The 21,250-nt window shown below is 41.0% G+C and overlaps 1 protein-coding gene across 1 annotated transcript in view; it reads left to right on the forward strand.

Moving 5' to 3' along the window:
• Nucleotides 1-859: 859 nt before the first annotated feature.
• The window catches only part of samtor (S-adenosylmethionine sensor upstream of mTORC1), a 117,571-nt gene continuing 97,180 nt past the window's right edge, over nt 860-21,250 (forward strand). Inside the window, exon 1 of the mRNA XM_078219893.1 lies at nt 860-1,060. Within this exon, the coding sequence (XP_078076019.1) occupies nt 862-1,060 (199 nt within the window). The 5' untranslated portion in view covers nt 860-861. The remainder of the gene's footprint in view (nt 1,061-21,250) is intronic.

Consider the following 21,250-nt stretch of genomic DNA (forward strand, 5'->3'; position numbering starts at 1 on the left):
TTCTTAACTATAGTGTCAGCGTGGAGAGACCAGGATAGATTTTGGTGATCTGGACACCTGGAAACCTGAAGCTCTCGACCATTTCTACTTCATCACCGTTGATGTAGTTTTTAAAGGTTATTTATTAGTGTCACAAGTAGGCTTACATTAACACTGCAACGAAGTTACTGTGAAAGTCCCCAAGTCGCCATACTCCGGTGCCTGTTCAGGTATACCTCACAGGTATACCTCACAGCACCAGGGACCCGGATTCGATTCCCGGCTTGCGTCACTGTCCGTGTGGAGTTTGCACGTTCTCCCTGTATCTGCATGGGTTTCCTGCAGGTGATCTGGTTTCCTCCCACAGTCCAAAGATGTGCAGGTCGGGTGAATTGGCCACACTAAATTCTCCCTCAGTGTTCCAGAACAGGTGCCAATCTGTGGCGACTGGGGGATTTTCACCGTAACTTCGTTGCAGTGTGAATGCAAGCCTACTTGTGACTAATAAATAAACTTTAGCTTTGTACTGGCACTGAGGGAGCGTTTATGGTCGTCGCACCATTTCACCAGATTCTTTATCTCTTTCCTGTAGACTCCATCTCATTGTTGTTTGAGATCTGAGCCGCTACGGCGGTGTCATCAGCAAACTTGAAAATGGAGTTGAGTGTGGGGCTAAAATGCCCCCGCCCCCCCAAGAACTGGGCAGCACCATTGCATTGTGTTGCATTGCATTGCCCTCTTCAACCCTGCTCAGCTGGGCCAGGAGGAGGGGAGGGGGGGGGAGGGGCCAGCCTGGCACACTAGCCAATGGGCTGGCCTCGCGGGCGGTGGGCGGAGCCTGAGCCGAGCATTGCCGAAGATTGCCGAGCGCTCGCCACCAGCATGGAGGAGGGTGACGGCTGGCACAATGTCCGGCTGGTCGGCAGGGCTGCTGTTGCACAGTCGGCGCTTACCGGCAGCCAGGCGGCGGTTGTTGTTGCTGCCGTCGCCGCCTCGGAAGGCGACAGGAAGAGGGAGCAGGAGAAACTCTCCGGGGTGGTGAAGAATGTCCATCGGAAGCTGCGCAAGAAATATCGAGAAGGTAAAAATAAAGAGGAAGGGGGCGGGGGAGTGAGTGAGGCCCACGGACCCAAAGTGAGCCTGAGGAGGAGTAGACACAGTCAGGGGGGTGAACTGACTGGAGAGCGGCAGCAGCCCCCCCCCCCCCCTCTGCTCACTCAGCTCCTTTCAGGGAGGTCACAGCAGCCTCTGACCGCTGCTTTCTAATCTTGTTTACACTCTCCCTGTGATTCATTTATCTTTCAGTGGATTAAAAGTCCCATTTTTATGATGTAAACAACACTGCTGGCAGACTTCTTACTTTTTTGAAGAGCCTTTGTCCATTTTTTTTTTGGATTCGTTTTGTGATCTTTCAGATTCTTGTCAACCCCTCCAGTTCCCTTTCCTGTTGAATGCTTTTCCACATACTTGAAATGTGGCTTTTGTTTACAGGCGGGCAATTTATGAGCATTTGCAAGTTGCCAGTTAAGTAATTTTCCTTCTGATTGCCCTCAATCTTGGCATGTGTGTGTGTGGAGAAATGAGTGGCACGGTCCAAGAGGTCGAACTATTTAGGAGCTTTTGCCCGTTGGCTGAAGCAATGTCAAATGCTGTGTGATTTTCTGACTCGCATTAAAATCAAGAAATTGCAAGCTGTGATACAGGTTGATTCTCAAAAATGCCCGAAATTTGAAATCTACTTCAGGAGAGAAATACGCCTGAAGGTCACAGGAGTCGGTTGTGCTGTTGTTAAGTGGTAGAGAGACCCAGAAAACTCCCCTGTTGCTTACTCATCTACAAGTCAGATTGGGAAAATATCATGTGTACTGTAGTTGTGAAATGCGATTGATTGTGCTGTAATAACCAGAATGCACATTCTCAGTGCGAAGAGGAAAACGCATCTTAATCTGAAAGCAACGTTTGTGTCTCAACCCTGGGGGGTAGTGCACAATTGGATATTGGCAAGTTTCTGGAAACTTTCAAATGGGAATCCTCTGTAACTTCACCTAGAAGGTGTGTAAGACCAGACTCTCTAGAGCTTACGAGAAGGACTTGGAAGTCATGGCGTTTGCATGCACCTGGCAAATCTGCTGAATCTTTGAGATTGGTAGCCATATTGATAGCTTTCTGTAAAATCTGAAATGTACGGACGTGTAGACCCATTACTTTAAAAAATTTGGACGCTAAGGGGCAATTAAGCACAGCCAAACCACTTAATCTGCACTTTGGACTATATTTAATTCACTTTTTGTAAACAACAACTGCAAATCCACCCTAGATAATTGTTCTATCAAAGCGCTTTGTATTTTGAGATGTTCAACTCCAGTAAATTACTATTTTATACAAAAAATGTTTCTCATGTGAGAACACAAGACCTACGAGTAGCCCATTTGACCCTTGGAGCCAGCTCTGCCATTCAATAAGATCATACCTGATTTCATTGTGGCCTTAATTCCACTTTCTTGCCTGTTCCCCACAACCCTTGACCCCCTTCAAAAGTCTATCTAAATCATAGAATCCTTACAGTGCAGCAAAAGGGCATTTGGCCCATCGAGTCTGCAGTGACCACAGTCCCACCCAGGCTGTATTTTCGTAACCCCACGTATTTATTCTGCTCGTCCCCCTGACAGGATCAATTTAGCATGGCCAGTCAACCTAACCCACACACCCTTGGACTGTGGGAGGAAACCGGAGCACCCGGAAGAAACCCACGCAGACACGGGGAAAATGTGCAAACTCCACACAGACGGAGACCCGAGGCCGGAATTGAACCTGGTTCCCGGTGCTGTGAGGCAGCAGTGCTAACCACTGTGCCACCGTGCTGCCTGGAATATATTCAATCCATTCAATATTCAGCCTGGAATATATTCAATGATGCAGTCTCCACTGCTTTTGGGGGTAGTGGATTCCAAAGATTAACAACCCTCAAGAGAAGAAATTCCTCCTGATGTCTCTTTAAAATGGGAGACCCATCATTTTGAAATCGTGTCCCCTAGTTCTAGATTTCCGTACAATGAGAAAAATCTGCTCAGCATCTACTCTCAACCCACCTCAAAATATTATGTTTCAATAATATCACCTTGCATTCTCCTAAACTCCAAAGCATTTATAGGCCTAACGTACTTCATCCCAGGAATAAGCCTAGTGAACCTTCTCTAAATTGCTTCCAATACAAGTTCATCCCTCCTTTAAGGTGACCAAGACCGTATGCAGTACTCCAGGTGCCCTTTCACCAATGCCCTGTATGGTAGTAACAAGACTTTCCTAGTTTTAAAATCCAACCCCCTTGTAGTATAAGTCAACATTACCTCCATGCTGCAAATTTAGCTACTATGCCATTTTCTCTTCATCCAAGTCATTGATGCAAATTGTAAAAAGTTAAATTATTGCCATAGACGGAGTGAGAACAAGAACAAACAAAGAACAATACAGCACAGGAACAGGCCCTTCGGCCCTCCAAGCCCGTGCCGCTCCCTGGTCCAAACTAGACCATTCTTTTGTATCCCTCCATTCCCACTCCGTTCATATGGCTATCTAGATAAGTCTTAAACGTTCCCAGTGTGTCCGCCTCCACCACCTTGCCTGGCAGCGCATTCCAGGCCCCCACCACCCTCTGTGTAAAATATGTCCTTCTGATATCTGTGTTAAACCACCCCCCCTTCACCTTGAACCTATGACAAGATTCCCCAGATTTGTTCCCGAGATGGCGGGACTGTACTAGGACAAGTTACAGGGGAAACTGGGCCTGTACTGAGTTTCAAAAAATGAGATGTGATCTTATTGAAACCTGCAAAATACTTAAAGGAATAGATGGGGGTGTCTGGAACAAGGGGACACAATTTCAATTAAGGAAGCCCAAGATGAGATGATTTTTTTTTTCCCGTCTATGGCAATAATATCCTTCCTAAGATGAGGGGATCAAAACTGCAAACAGTACTCCAGGTGTAGTCAAACCAAGGTTCTATACATTTGAAGGAAGACTTCACTACTCCTGTACTCAAACCCTCTTGTGACAATACCATCAACCTTCCTAATATGTCTGTTGCACCTGCATGTTAGCCTTCATTGACTTATTGGCGAGATTACCAAGGTCCTTTTGTACATCTAGACTTTCTAATCTCTTACCATTAAAGAAATACTCTATTTGCCTGTTCCTCCGACCAAAATGGATAACTTTGTTTTTTTTCTACATTGTATTCCATCTGCCATGTTCTTACCCACTCACTATGTCTGGCCAAATTCTATTGAAGCCGATTTGAACCTTCCTTACAACACACATTCCCATCGAGCTTTGTGTCATCCGCAACCTTGGAAATATGACATTTGGTCCCCACATCCAAATCATTGATATAGATTGTGAACAGCTGGGACCCAAGTACTGATCCCTGTGGTACCCCACTAGTCATAGCTGCCAGCATGTGAATGACCTGTTTATTCCTATTCATTGTTTTCTGCCTGTAAACCAATCCTGAACCCATGCTGGTAGATTACCTCTGATCTCTATGGCACAGCTGTATTAACACTGCTTGCACATATGACCTACTGCATTTAGTCAGAGTACCTGGATCAGATGTATGCACTAGATTCCGTTCCTAATTTGTTTCTTTATGTATATGAAAAAAAAATCTCAACCTCCCTTGCCCCCCATCTTGAAATGAATTTAATAGATAAATAGCACAACATAACGTATCTGTACTAGATGGACTTCCCCACCTAACGTTTGGAAGAATCTAGGGCTTATTGAAGAATCCAAAAGGTATTTAGTCACGTGAACACTCACAGCACGGTGGTTAGCTGGGTCCCTGGCACAGTGGTTAGCACTGCTGTCTCAGCACCAGGGACCCAGGTTCAATTCCAGCCTTGGGTCACTGTCTGTGTGGAGTTTGCACACACTCCCGTATCTGCGTAGGTTTCCTCTGGGTGCTCAGCTTTCCTCCCACACTCCAAAGATGTGGGGGTCAGGTTGATTGGCCATGCTAAATTGTCCCTCGGTGTCAGTGGGATTAGCAGGGTAATACGTAGAGTTAAGGGGATGGGGCCTGGGTGGGATTGTTATCTTTGCAGGCTCGATCGACCAATGGCCTTCTGCACTGTCAAGATTCTATGATTCTAATATATTATCCCTAACTCTAGCAGCTCTTATCTTGTGTAGTAGCTTTCTTTATGGCACCATATCAAATGCCTTTTGGAAATTCAAATACCCTACATCCAATGGTTCTCCTTTAACTATCCTGCTTGTTATAACCTCAGTGCAACTCAATATCTCAGCAACATTACCCTAGGTCAATAGATAATTGGTTTATTGCAATTCAGCATGATGGCAGATGCTGAATTGTAATGACAATACATATAAAATAAGTAATTCACAACATGGTATAGACAATCATTAAAATAAAGGTATAAAATAATAGGATTGCACAATTATGATTATTTCAGTATACAAAGTATTATACCACCACCCCCACAGAATGTAGTTGATGCCAAAATGTTATCAGATTTCAAGAAGAAATTAGATGTAGCTCTAAGGACTCAAGGGATATGGAGGGAAGGGGGGGATCAGGATATTGAATTTGATGATCGGCCATGATCAAAATGAATGGTGGAGCAGGCTCAAAGGGCCGAATGGCCTACTCCTGCTTCTAGTTTCTATAATACATTGCAAAATGCAGGTCTCCTTAATTTACAGAATAAAAATTGAATGGTCCACTGTGCTTTGTATTTTTAAAAAATCCATAGACTTGTCAGGTTAAGTTTGTTAAATTCTCAATCATTTACATACCATTTATGAGTTTTGTGAAGGAGGGATTGGGTTTTCTCATAGTCTGTGTTTTTTCTGTATCGTTGGGAATGGTGTCTTTTTTTGTATGGTTGTAGCAAGCGATGACGGCAATGGGAGATGGGTTTCAAGAAATTTCTCAAGTCCAAACAGTGTTTTCCACCATTTAGCAAGGAGCACGTATTAAGTTGTTTGATTGTGTGAGAGTAGCTTTGGCATGCATTACCTAGGATCAGTTTCACTGCTTGTTTCTGAAGACTTCCGAGCTTGTTCACATACTCTTTGGTAAGTCCAACATACCAAACAGGCACTGCATATCCAACAATGGATCTTTGTAACTATTAAACACAGTGAATAGGTCAGTTTGAGATATGTTGTTGTGATCCTTGAGAAGGTGTAGCATGTGAAGTCTTCTATTTGCTCTCAAACTTTTTACACGGTTGGTAATTCCATTAGCGATCACTTTGAAATCTCAACATTGCCTCAGCTGACGAGAGGGTTGGATCAGGAGGTGCAGCAGTAACCCAGCAGCATGATTTTATCATAGAATCATAGAATCCCTACAGTGCAGAAGGAGGCCATTCGGCCCATCGAGTCTGCACCGACCACAATCCCACCCAGGCCCTACCCCCACATATTTTACCCGCTAATCCCTCTAACCTACGCATCTCAGGACTCTAAGGGGCAATTTTTAACCTGGCCAATCAACCTAACCCGCGCATCTTTGGACTGTGGGAGGAAACCGGAGCACCCGGAGGAAACCCACGCAGACACGAGGAGAATGTGCAAACTCCACACAGACAGTGACCCGAGCATCGAACCCGGGACCCTGGAGCTGTGAAGCTGCAGTGCTAACCACTGTGCTACCGTGCCGCCCTTGTATTTATATTGTATTTATATTCATTCATAGGATGTGAATGTTGCTGGCAAGGCCAGAATGTTTTGTTCATTCCTAATTGCCCTACAGCAGTTAAGAGTTAGCGAAATTGCTGTGGGTCTGGAGTCACATTAAGGCTAGACCGGGTGAGGACAGAAGATTTCCTTACCTAAAGGATTTTAGTGAACCAGGTGGGTTTTTATGATATGACAATTTTAAGGTCTCCATTACTGAGACTACCTTTCAGTTTAAGTTTTTTAAATTGAATTTAAATTCCACCGCTTGCCATGGTGGACTTTGAACACATATCCCGACAGCATTGCCCTATTACTAGTCCAGTGACATTACTGCAATGCCGCCATTCCCCCAGTACCCGTGGAAAGAATTTTACATGGTCAGAACAAGTAATTAATAGACTTGCATTTTATTGAAACGAAAGCCATGTTGTTATTACTATGACCACTGTTTTGAGAGATTTGGTATATACTTTGATGCCTAGTCAAATTGAATATTACAATTGTAATAACTACATGAATTGTACTATAGTCTTATTTTGCAAATGGTTTAGAATAGACAGCTGAAGTATCTTTGGTCAGCTACTGTTTTGGGGAATGATTTGGTCTCTCATATTGTCAAGGAGCTTGCCTTTTATATGTGGAAATAGACAAAGTTATGGATAAACCAGCGTGGTTGTTGTAAATGTTTACTTTCAAAGTGGAAGGTCTTTGGAAAAAGAAAACTTTAGCTATGGCATTCTGGTAGCATTCTCCCCTCTGATCAGAAGGTCGCAGGTCCCCCTCCAGACAAAATCTAGGCTATTATTAGCACCGAGTGCTGAGGAAGTGCTGCAATCTAGAAGAAGTGTCTTCTTCTAGATAAAACATTAAACCAGTGCTATCTTTTGAGGTGGATGTAAAAGATCCTATGACATTATTTTGAAGATGAGCAGAGGAGTCTCCCCAATTTCCTGACAAATGTTTACCCCTCAACCAACAGCATGACAATAGATTGTCTAATCATTATCATATTGCCATTGTGTGGGACAACGCTGCACTGAAATTACCTGCCATGCTTTAAGCATTACAACAGTGATTATGCTACAAAGGTACATAATTGGCATAATCGAGACATGCTGGAAGCATTAAAGATATATAAATGCCAGAATTCCTTCCTTCTAAATAAATGGATCAAACTACAATCATAGAATAATGCAGCACAGATGGAGTCATTTGGCCCACCATGATTGTTGCCATTTCTTGAAGAATTATGAATTAGTCCTGCTTGTTTGCTCTTTTCCCAAACTATTGCAGTTCTTTTCCCTTCAACCATTTGTCTAGTTCTCTTTTGAAAAGTTATTACTGAATCTCCGCCCACCACCCTTTCAGGCAGTGCATTCTAGTGTAACAATTTGCTAAGCAAAAAACTTAATACAAGTCTAAAAAAGTGATTTTGTTTGGGACCACTCAATTAGATCTTTCAGTTCATTGCCATTACTCAGGATACTCATGTAATTAAGGAATTAAGAAACTAAATGCTGGAAATCTGAGCAGGCACAGTTGGAAATGGGTCAGTCTGTATTGACAACAAAAGCACAGTAAGAAGTCTCACAACACCAGGTTAAAGTCCAACAGATTTATTTGGTAGCAAATACCATAAGCTTTCGGAGCAGAGCTCCTTCGTCAGATGGAGTGGATATCTGTTCTCAAACAGGGCACAGACACAGAAATCAAATTACAGAATACTGATTAGAATGCAAATCTCTACAGCCAGCCAGGTCTTAAATGTACAGACAATGTGGGTGGAGGGCCTTCACGACACACGACAGCGCAGAGTCGCTGAGCAGAAACTGATAGCCAAGTTCCGCACACATGAGGACGGCCTAAACCGGGATGTTGGATTTATGTCACATTATCAGTAACCCCCACAGCTTGCCTCCTGGACTTGCAGAATTTCACAAGCTGTTCTGTCTGGAGACAATACACATCTCTTTAACCTGTGTTGAATGCTCCCTCCACCCAGGGAGGCTTATGGTATTTGCTACCAAATAAACCTGATGGACTTTAACCTGGTGTTGTGAGACTTCTTACTGTGCTTACCCCAGTCCAACGCCGGCATCTCCACATCTTGACAACAAAAGGGCAGGTGAATGTTTCCAAGGTCTAATTTAGTGTGGAATTGCTTGTTTTGGTTTGGGATTAACTAACCTTTTTTCATGTGATGTTATATTAGTATGGAGACAGTTTCTGATTAACTTAATTTTCCAAAGTGACATTGTATTATTTACAGTAATAGCTATGGTATGGACTTTTCCCAATATATTTTCTTGTAAGCAGGTGGTGTTTCTTATGAACTAAGATCTGTATCTCTCACCCTGTTTCTATGTATTAGCATAACCCAGGCCAAGTAATCTACCCTGATGAATTGCTTGCTGGATAACATGCAGGATGCCCGCTGTGCGTCTTGTCAATTTAGAAGACTGAAAATATTCATACAGCGAGACAATTGGACAATTTATTTTCACATGATTCAGAAGCAAAATCATTGAGAAGATACTGTACAGCAGAGGTGTTTAAGCTGTTTCTTTGTGGGCTATAGAAGTGCATACCATGAGCCTTGGGAACTACATATACAATATTCTTTTCATTTGCATTTATCTCTTGATGCACTGTTTTAGAGTCATCTATTAATGAAATCTTGCTAAAAAACAGTCCTTTCAAATCTGCCATACAAAATCTCAACAGTACAAATATCATGTAAGAAATATAAGCACCACTAGAATTGAGGTATATGAACTTAAAAGGGCCAGACTGCCTAGGCATATGCTCAGTGAGTTATGTTTTCGGATTCCTACACTCGAGCGTAATTGATAACATGCACGTTTTATTGCTGGACAGTTTAAAAGTTAGTTAATAGTTCGACCAGTCTTTTCTATTAAACCCTTGTAAAGACCCAATCTCTGAAGATATGCAAGCTGCAACTTAGTAGGACTCTATCTACTTTTCATATATAATGAGCTGTGAACAAAAAGTGTCTCAGAAGATTAGTGGGTCAGAATTGTATTTTCATCTTCGAAGCTCATGCAGTTTCTTTGAAAGATGAGACTTTATTGCCCTCTTCAAGGTTGTATTATCATTGGAAAATGGCACATCTGCTCCTTACATCAAGGGAGTTAAAATAATTCATATAGAGAAAAACTAATAAGCCAATCTAACCATATTGATATCACAGTTCATAAGAATAATTCCTAACTAATGAACAAACATGTTTTCTGCTTGTAGTTGATTGAATGAGATGAGTTCCTAACTAACAGGAGACATATTTCTTTCTGCAGTTGTGCTAGTCAGAGCAGTGCAATTCCTTATTTCTGTTACCTTTCATACAGCACTTTCTTCTTCAAATTAATCATTGTTCAACTATATGAATCTACTGACCTTTGCCTGTCTGCCTCTACTCCTGTATTTTCATGGGTTTTCTCTATTCTACATTAGGAAATTGTCTTACTAAGCCAAGATCTATTTGCAAAATCTGGTAGTTGCATCATTAGAAACGTAAGATATGGAAGCAAGAATGGGCCATAAGGCCCAAGGAGCATGCATGGCCAATCTGTATGATTGTGACTGAAATAGTATATCAGCATCACTTTCTCACTCTGTTCTCATTCTTTAATTCCTTTAATGCCCTTAAATTTATTGATCTTGAACATATTTATCAACTGAACCTCCACATCCCTTTGGGGTGGAGAATTCCAAAGATTCACAGCTCTTTGAGTAAATAAATCTCTTCTCATTTCAGTCCCAAATGGCTGTCCTCATCCTGAGAATATAGGCTGTATTCTCCAGTCCCTCTGCAGTGAGCGGAGATTTGACTGAGCGCCAAATTCTCCATTCTCACTTGCAGCAGTAGCAGAACGTGTGATATCTGAGAATTTCGGCCTATGTATCCTAGACTCTTGAACCAGTGGAAACAACCTCTCTGCATCTACTGTGTCAAGCCCTCCAAGAATCTCGTATGTATCAATGAGATAAGCTCTCATTCCATATTCTCTGTGGTTTAGAAGGTATATTCTGCTTGTCTTGCCTCCAAAGAACAGCCCTCTCATCCCTGAATTTAATCAACTGAACCTTTGCTTTACCCCTTTTAAGGCAAGTATACCCTCCCTTGAGTTAGGAGGCCAAAACTGTGTACAGTACTTCAGATGTGGTCTCAGCAAAGCCTTATAAAATTGTGCAAGACTTCCTTATTCTTATACTCCAATATCCTTCAATGAAACTAAACATGCCTTTTTAATTGTTTGTTGTACCTGTACATTAATTTGCTGTGATTTGTGTGCAAGCACTCCAAACCCCTCTGAGTACTGAAAATGCTGGAAAATCTCAGCATGTCTAACATCTGTGAAGAAAGAACAGAGCTAATGTTTCGAGTCTGGATGACCCTTTGTCAAAGTCTAATCAGTGCTTTGAACTTCCTGATTTACTGTGTGTGGATACTTCAATGGGCTGCACAGTGGTTACCACTGCTGCCTCTCAGTGCCAGGGACCCAGGTTCCATTCCGGCCTTGGGTGACTGTGTGGAGTTTGCGCATTCTCTCTGTCTCAGCATAGGTTTCTTCCAGGTGTTCTGGTTTCCTCCCACAGCCCAAAAATGTGCGGAGTTAGGTGGATTGGCCATGCTAAGTTCCTCTTAGTGTCCAAAGATGTGTAGGTTTGGTGGATTAGCCATGGTAAATGCACAGGGTTACAGGGAGGAGGCGGGGTACAAGTGGGTCTAGATAAAGATGCCCTTTTGGAGAGCCAGTGCAGATTCGATGGGCCAAATGGCCTCCTTCTGCACTGTAGGAATTCTGAGATTCTAATTGGTTTCTTACGTGCTTACTGACATCACTGCTGTTACACACTTAAGATATCCCCATGATTTAGTGTCAGATTTAAACTGTCGCCGGGGAAGAAATTGCTTTATCTTTGTGGACTGCTTTCTTAGAGGTCAGCACAATCGCACTTGCTTTGTCACCGACTGCAAAATCCTGGCCTTTATAATTTTCCAAATGCTTGATTATCAGGTCTTAATAGTGTCTAGCATTTGTCCTACTAATGTCAGGCTGATGTATAGTTCCCTGTTTTCGCCCTTCCTCCTTTCTTAAAGATAATTTGCTACATTCCAATCCACAAGGAATGTGCCAGAATATAGGAAATTCTGTAAAATCAAAACTAATGCATCCACTCTTCTAAAACCCTAGCTGAAGTCCATCAGGACCTTGGGGTTTGCTGACTTTTAGTCCCATTAATTTAAAGCACTTTTGTTAAGTAATATTAATTACTTTAAGTTCCTCATTCTAGTCAGAACCTTGGTTCCCCACAATTTTTGGTATGCTCTTTGTCGCACACAGTACTTGTTTAATATCACTGCCATTTCCTTGTTTGCCAATATAATTTCTCCTGTCCCTGCCTCTAGTTTTGCTAATCTCTCCTTTTTGCATGCTTGTAAAAACTGGTGTCATTTGTTTTTATATTTCTTGCTTATTTACACTCATTTTATTTTCTTTCCTCTTTATCGTTTTCTTGATCATATGCTGATTATTTTTACAAGTCCCCCTAACCCTCTGGTGTCTTTTTGACAACTGAAAACTTTTAATCTGCAATCCTTAGTTTCTCCAGTTAACTTTTGCTGTACTACTTTTCTAGTGGAGCTTTTATTTGTCAAGGAAATGTGTATTTGTTCACAATTATGAATTAATTCTTAGGCATGTATTTTGTTAGGTACCCAACATTATAACATTAGAGGGGAGGTGATGGCCAAGTGGTATTATCGCGAGACAATCCAGAAACTCAGCTAATGTTCTGGGGACCTAGGTTCGAATCCTGCCATGGCAGCTGGTGGAATTTGAATTCAGTAAAATAAATCTGGAAGTAAGAATCTAATGATGACCATGGAACAATTGGCGATTGTCGGAAAAACCCATCTGGTTCGCTAATGTCTTTTAGGGAAGGAAATCTGCTGTCCTTACCTGGCCTGGCCTACATGTGACACAGTAAGAAGTTTAACAACACCAGGTTTAAGTCCAACAGGTTTATTTGGTAGCAAAAACCACACCACATGTGGCTCCAGATCTACAGCAATATGGTTGTTTCTCAACTGCCCTCTGAACAAGGGCAACTAGGGATGGGCAATAAACGCTGGCCGTGCAATAAATGCTGACCAGCCAGCGATGCCTGTGTCCCATGAAGGAATTAAAAAGAAATGTTACTAGTCTAGTTACTAAAATCTAATCTATTTACAGAACCCTTCCTGCAAATACATTAAATTAGCCTTAAAACATGCCATTCCCGTTACAGAAACTTTTTATCTTGACTAATTGCTGATCAAAGATTTTGGAACTCAGTTCTGAAGAAGTCATATTGGACTCGAAACTCTGTTTCGCTCTACACAGATGCTGCCAGACCTGCTGAGTTTTGCAAGACAATTATTAACCTTGTTGATCTTTCACGTTATATTTCGTAGCTTACCTAGCTGAAAAGCAGTAGAACATAATTGGGGTTTAATTTGAAAGGATTTTTGAATTCAAAGCAATGACTTGGTTTATTTCCATTGCAGTTTCAAGGACTGAATTTGAGATTTTGATGTAATGCTAAATAGATTAGTTATGGAAGGAAGGTTTCAATCACAAAGGTTTGAAGGTTGGAGGTCTGTATTCATGCTGGCTCACAAAAATCAAAGAAACTTAAATAGTATGTTTTAATTGGACTGGGAGTTAAAATTTAGGTGTTTATTTATGCAAATACTTATGTAGAAATAATTGTAATTCAGAAATCCAGTTTTGAAAATTTGTTTATAAATATAGGGGAAGAAAGCTTCCAGCATGTAGAATTTTCAAGTTGAAATTATCAGGTGAAGTACAGACAAATGAGCAAAAGCAATTTGATTTGCAGTACTGGGTAAGAGAAACATATATCTTCTTAGAGACAGACCTTCTTGAGCCTTGTATTTGGGACAAAATTAGAGAGAAATTGCATCATAAAATGTCTGTTTTCTGCAAATATAGCAAATGTGGGGGATTTCATTTAAAAGAGCCCGATTTTTGTCATAATTTCTCAAGCTCATTATTTTAATGCATTTTCTCAATTCACTGTTAAAGCATTAATCATCTTATGCATATCATATATAGTTTGGAGTTGGGTTCTGTAGCTTTAAAGGTAATCACTTGAACAATAAATATTTGGATTTTATTCCAGTGTTGCACCCATACCCCATCTCCTTTATCTGAATGATCATAGAACAAAGAACAATACAGCACAGGAACAGGCCTTTCGGCCCTCCAAGCCCGCGCCGCTCCCTGGTCCAAACTAGACCATTCTTTTGTATCCCTCCATTCCCACTCCGTTCATGTGGCTATCTAGATAAGTCTTAAACGTTCCCAGTGTGTCCGTCTCCACCACCTTGCCCGGCAGCGCATTTCAGGCCCCCACCACCCTCTGTGTAAAATAGATATCCGTGTTAACCCCCACCCCCCTCACCCTGAACCTATGACCCCTCGTGAACGTCACCACTGACCTGGGAAAAAGCTTTCCACCGTTCACCCTATCTATGCCTTTCATAATTTTGTACACCTCTATTAGGTCACCCCTCATCCTCCGTCTTTCCAGTGAGAACAACCCCAGTTTACCCAATCTCTCCTCATAACTAAGCCCTTCCATACCAGGCAACATCCTGGTAAACCTCCTCTGCACTCTCAAAGCCTCCACGTCCTTCTGATAGTGTGGCGACCAGAACTGGGCGCAGTATTCCAAATGCAGCCGAACCAACGTTCTATACAACTGCAACATCAGACCCCAACTTTTATACTCTATGCCCCGTCCTATAAAGGCAAGCATGCCATATGCCTTATTCACTACCTTCTCCACCTGTGACGTCACCTTCAAGGATCTGTGGACTTGCACACCCAGGTCCCTCTGCATATCTACACCCTTTATGGTTCTGCCATTTATTGTACAGCTCCCCCCTATGTTAGTTCTACCAAAATGCATCACTTCGCATTTATCTGGATTGAACTCCATCTGCCATTTCTTTGCCCAAATTTCCAGCCTATCTATATCCTTCTGTAGCCTCTGACAATGTTCCTCACTATCTGCAAGTCCAGCCATTTTCGTGTCGTCCGCAAACTTACTGATCACCCCAGTTACACCTTCCAGATCGTTTATATATCACAAACAGCAGAGGTCCCAATACAGAGCCCTGCGGAACACCACTAGTCATAGGTATCCAGCCGGACAAAGACCCTTCCACTACCACCCTCTGTCTTCTGTGACCAAGCCAGTTCTCCACCCATCTAGCCACCTCCCCCTTTATCCCATAAGATCCAACCTTTTGCACCAGCTTTATTAAAGTCCATATAGACGACATCCACAGCCCTTCCCTCGTCAACCATTCTAGTCACTTCTTCAAAAAACTCCACCAGGTTAGTGAGGCATGACCTCCCTCTCTCAAAACCATGCTGACTATCGTTAATGAGTTTATTCCTTTCTAAATGCGCATATATCCTATCTCTAAGAATCCTCTCCAACAACTTCCCTACCACGGACGTCAAGCTCACCGGCCTATAATTTCCTGGGTTATCCTTCCTACCCTTCTTAAATAACGGGACCACATCAGCTATCCTCCAATCCTCTGGATAGGAGCAGGATTGGATCCCTCAAGCCTATTCCACCGTTTAGTGGGATCATGTGACCTAACTTTATATACCCACCTTTGTCCATATTCCCCTGGATAACAAATCTTATGAATTTCAGATTTGAAATGAACAATTCCGTATTGATTACCCATTTGCGGAACAGAGTTCCAAGCTTTGTGAGTTTAAGTTCTTTCCAGTTTTACTCCTGAAAATACGGACCTTTCAGGAGTAAAATACCTTGACAATGTATTTGACTCCCAGATCGAGAAAATAGCTTCCCTCTTTTTACTCTGTGATGATGGATTTTAAATATATATCTGGGATCATGGTGGTAATCTGTAAAGAAAGGTGTGTGTTGAACTGGGGGAGGTTAATAGAAACAGTTTGACTGTGAGAACCGAGAGATGCAAGGGTAAAGGTATTAAGTTCATGCATTTGTAATGAGGGGTATTGTGTGTTTGAACTAGAATTAAAGTAGGTTGGATCTGAAATACAAATTATAAGGTAAGAGGAGACTTGGCTTTTCGGCTGTTGAATTTCAAATGGGAGTCTAGAGGTGACAAGGCACTTTTACAACTTAAAGATTTTATAGGTAAACAGGGGAAGCTATATTAAGTTTTATTGACCCAAAAGTAGAGGCAATAGGAAATTATAAAAGATTCTTATATTTTGAAATGTTGAGTTTGAAGAACTGTTTGAGGACAATGGAACTTAAGGTGAAAGAGAAAGAAGGTATTGAAGACAATATGTTTAACTGAGTTGTGGTAGCTGTGTGTGTGTGGGGGGGGTAGTAACATCCTGACGATTAGATCTGTGTTGGGAAGGTGGGAATGTTTTGAATTTGAAACAATCATCCAGTTTTAAGCCAGAAAAATCTTTGTTTTTCAGAAAGCAGTTTGATCCTGAACCTTTTTGTATTTCCACATCTGAGTGGAAGTGTTTGAGGAGTCATGTGATATACTTTTATTATTATATACCTAAATTCTTGCTTTTGGAAATATTACTGGATTTTTCAAGGTAAAATCTATAAGGGAGTTGTCTTGTTGTCAAGAAGGTAGTTTACTTGGTGGGGAGAGGGAAGAGGCCAGGGAGGTTGTTCTGTAACATTGTTTTAACTGTGCAACTTTAATCTTATGTGCTTAAATTTTTAAAAAATAAATCTTTTGATTTTTAAAATCTGAAACTTGTTAGTGGAGTTGAGTGCTTTTGGAGCCAGGAGCTCTTCCTCCTCACTTTCAGAATACAAGAAAAGGTTTATGGTCAGGAAGACAGGTTTCCCTCTGGAATCTGGCTTGCTTGGTAATAACACCTGCTGTATTCGTAACAACTCTATCTGTTCCCTTTAATATCCTGAACAATTCAATCAAATCTCCCCTTTAAGCTTTAAAATGTCAGGTATACAGTCTTAGTTTGTGTAATCTTTCCTTGTAATTTAATCCTTGTAATCCAGGTAAACCTACATTGCATTCTTTACCAGATCACTATGTCCTTTTTAAAGTATGGGTAAGGCGAGATAGTGATTTTTGGGAGGTGGTGAATATGAAATTGGTGCAAGTTGGGATGAAGACAGCAGATTATCTTTGCAGTAGGGTGGGGGACAGGAGTGATGGTGTAAGATGTGAGACCAGTTAGAGGAGGTGACAAAGGCATGGATGAGGATATTAGTGGAAGATGGACTGAGGTCAGGGAGAAAATGGATGATATTGTGCATATGGAACAGGCATTCTTTATAAGGTCAGAGTGTGGCTTGGTGTTGAATAGGTTTCTAAGGTTATGAAAGTTATTCAGCCAGAGACAATGATTTGAGAGATTTATGAGGGCTGTTTTGCTTCTGGGGAAATGATTAGCTATCTGATTTTTAGTGATTTCAAAAGGAATATTTATGTGTTCAAGGACTTGAAAGAAAAGTTATCGTACAAAGGAAGTGGAATTCAGAGGAATTTTAATATTACAGCTATAATAAACTTCCTTTAGAATGCTTTGAGCATAATTGAAGACAATCTATAGTAAAAAGAAGCATTAGCAAGGCACATTTTAATTTAAAAGTACTAGTGCCAGAGAAATGAGTTGCAAAATGCATATTCACCAGAGTGTGTATTCACCTATTTCTTCCAGGACCTAGGTTCAAATCTGCCGCAAAGCATGGTTACAAGTGTTGTACCTAAACTATGTTTGGGCAGTGTTATTCACAACAGATTGAAAATTTCTCATCAAGATCCTAAAGATGGTATTTCCATGATGTGTGTTAATTCAAAAGTTACTCATTGGCAATTTCCTAAACACAGTTTTGAAACCATAGAACATATACAAGCAAGGAATATTTGGACAGAACAAAATTAAATTACTGCCAAACATCATCAACACTAACCAAGAATCTATACATAACGTGCAAACACAGAGAAAGATTCGCACCTTTGTCCTCAGGATCTCCCAAATTGCTTGACGGACAATTAATTGCCTTTTAGTGTGGGCTATTATATTTGTCTATGTAAGCAGGTTGGGAAAATGAAATCTTATATTTTTTAATATGGGAAGGCAATGCATTACCTGGACACTTGGATGCTAACCTGGAATTTTAATTTATTATTTTAGCTGTTGTTTTGTGTTGGAATGGTCTGGTCAACCTTGTCAAAGGCTGCAGACAAATTGTGAAGGGCGAGGAAGAGTATTTTACTTTTGTCACAGTCGCGTAGAACGTCATTTGTCTCTGATAAGGGACTGTGATGGGCAGAATCTTGAGAATCTATAAGAAGATGGTTTCCAACAAAGAAAAGAAGCCATGAGTTATGTTTGCATTCCAGAATGGTCCTGGAATAAAAAACAGTTTTAGCAGTTGAGAGCAGGACTCGATATTGTTTATGTTGTCCAGTCAGATGTGGTGATGGATGGCTAAACCAGTTTTCCGCATACCATTTCAAGTCTGTTTTTGCTTAAGCAATTTCATGAGATTGTGCAAGATGCCTTTTAACCAGAGAACAGTTTTAAAAACTTGCAAAGTTATTTTAAAATTTTAAAACCGAGAAAGAACTTTTTTTATATCGCGTATTTCACAATGAGGGACATTCAGAGCAATGTGTCGCCTCATTCTCTCACTTGCTCGTGCTCTCCTAGCCCTCATTACCACCTTTTTGCTGCCACTGAACTCGCCTTGTGTAAAAATTATTTATTCAGCTGTAGCAAGCATTTGAACAACAGCTCTTTTTGAAGTGAAAATCCCGGAATCACTTTTTGTTAAATGGAACTATTGTGAGCCTCCTCTCAAAGTGTTAGTCCACTTCAGTACATTAGTCTTTCCTAATTCCAGAGATCCTAGGAATCCTCAATCCTCTCGGGCTATGGAATTGTCCTCCACAGTGATTGTGATTGTTGACTTCTCTGCCAAGATTGTTAAATGGTTAAGTCAAGTATGTTACTTTTTTCTTTTCCTCATTTTTCAGTCTGCTTTAATATTCCCCTAACTTGGAAGGGTTAGGATGTGGTCTGCTGAAGTATATGAGTTTGCCTGACTATTTTTCCCCTTGTTCTTGAACTGGTTATGTTCTATAAGGGATTTGAATATTGAATCTCTTATGTTAACACAGTACTCAATTTTTAAGGTTAATTCATCACTTAATGCAACAGAACAAAGTATTGCTGAATTGTGAGTAATATTTATGCCATGTCACTGTGACTGCTTTGATACCACAGAAATATGTTCATTTGCTGATTCTTAGTCCACAACATTATTAGCAAAATATTGGTTAAATTGTACAAGTGCAGTTTTTCAGAAAAAAATTATGAAAAGATCCTCTATGTTTCTCTGGGAAGTAGATTTTTATTTTATTCCTGCTTGGGATGTAGGTGTTAATGACAAAGCTGGCATTTATTCCCCACCCACACCACGACCATGTGAGATACTTAAATAAGCTGAGCTAGTTTGAAAATGAAAAGGTAGCAAAGGATAAAATTAAGATTGATCTGTTTATTGTGGTACGAAACATCCATTTCTAAAGCTGCAAAATAAGTTTCAACATTGGATAAAGTACAAAACTTTGACTTCACAGCTCCTTTGAGCTCTGAATTGTATTGTGAGTTATGCAGAGCAAGGTTTTTAGTAATTATAACTCCAGGATATAGGCCGGGATTCTCCCATAACAAAATTAAATATGGGAGTATTTACCGCCCATTTTTTGGGTGTACTCTCCAACACCCTGAGCATTGCAGAGTGCCTCAGTGGAATTTCCTCTGGTAAGTAGGGGGCAGGGCCTATTCCTGTCCGAAAGGCTGGTAGCATTGAGCTGAGCGAACCACTGCGCATGTGTCGATCTGTCAGTGCAGAGATTGTCACACATGCACTGGACCCCCATCGCTGGCCTCCTGCTGATCCCCAAGGAATCTTGCAGAACTGAATTGCTGGCCCTCCAGACCCCCTGCCTGGTGGGCAGTGCCACTTTGCACCTTGGGTGGTGCCAGGCTGATACTGCCCAAGGGGACAAGTGTCCCACTGCCTTGGAAAAGCAGCCAGCATATTTAAGGACCCCATGCACCCCGGACATACTCTCTTCTACCTCCTTCCATTGAGAAAAAGATACAAAAGTCTGAAGACCTGTACCAATCAACTCAAGAACAGCTTCTTCCCTGCTGCCATCAGACTTTTGAATGGACCTACCTCGCATTAAGTTGATCTTTCTCTATACCTTAGCTATGACTGTAACACTACATTCTGCACTCTCTCCTTTCCTTCTCTATGAACAGTATGCTTCGTCTACATAGTGCGCAAGAAACAATACTTTTCACCGTATGCTAATACATGTGACAATAAATCAAACCAAATCAAAGAAGCAAGTCGCCAGTGGACCACTAATGTTTAAAAAGTCTTTAGGAGTAATGTGAGGAATGTTGCTGGTCATGAGTTATTCATTTGATTGGTTCCTGACTGATGTGAAGAATCAACAAGTAAGGATGTACCGCGAAAGGAATAAACATATAGGCAATAGTCTTGTAAAATATTTCAATTTTATTTCACCCCAGTTTTCTACACACATTTTTAGTTTCAAGTTTAAGGTTTTGTTCCTGATCATTTATTTCTTTATATTTTGGAGATTTTTAGAATTTTGGCCAAACGTAACTTCAAATTGTTAGTTATCCATTTCTGTGATTTTGAACTGAATATTTCATTGATGATTCATAGTATTTTGTCATAGCAAACTGAAGCGCAGCTATCTCTTTAAGAAATGAAGGTGTAGGATTTAAACCACAGTCATATCCATGTATTACAGTAATGAAATTGAGTATAGGCTGATAGAAACAAGTTGAGTAACTATGGCTTCATGAGTTTAATTTGATTTAGGTGATGTCAAATTAGGTATTGGCATAGTTGCATTTATGCACTGGTAGATACTGGTAGCAATTATCATCCAGCTGTTAGGACTGGCTGACATTTCTTCTTTTCTGGATATGGTGGTGCTTTATTTCCTTCTAGTTTTCAGACCTTTTTAAAAGCAAAAAAAAGTCAGGTTAAGGTGATCACTTCATCAAAAAGCTGACCTAGAGGCCATTGGATGTCGGACTTCTATTTCTCAGCTTTAATAACTTCCATCTCTGCATCTTGAGTCTGAGTAAGAAGTTTAACAACACCAGGTTAAAGTCCAACAGGTTTATTTGGTAGCAAAAGCCACACAAGCTTTCGAGGCTCTGAGCCCCTTCTTCAGGTGAGTGGGAATTCTGTTCACAAACAGAACTTCTGTTTGTGAACAGAATTCCCACTCACCTGAAGAAGGGGCTCAGAGCCTCGAAAGCTTGTGTGGCTTTTGCTACCAAATAAACCTGTTGGACTTTAACCTGGTGTTGTTAAACTTCTTACTGTGTTTACCCCAGTCCAACGCCGGCATCTCCACATCTTGAGTCTGAATCAGACCCTCTATTGGAATGAAAATCT

The sequence above is a fragment of the Mustelus asterias genome, chromosome 9 (assembly GCF_964213995.1).
Source record: "Mustelus asterias chromosome 9, sMusAst1.hap1.1, whole genome shotgun sequence".
Lineage (NCBI taxonomy): Eukaryota > Metazoa > Chordata > Chondrichthyes > Carcharhiniformes > Triakidae > Mustelus > Mustelus asterias.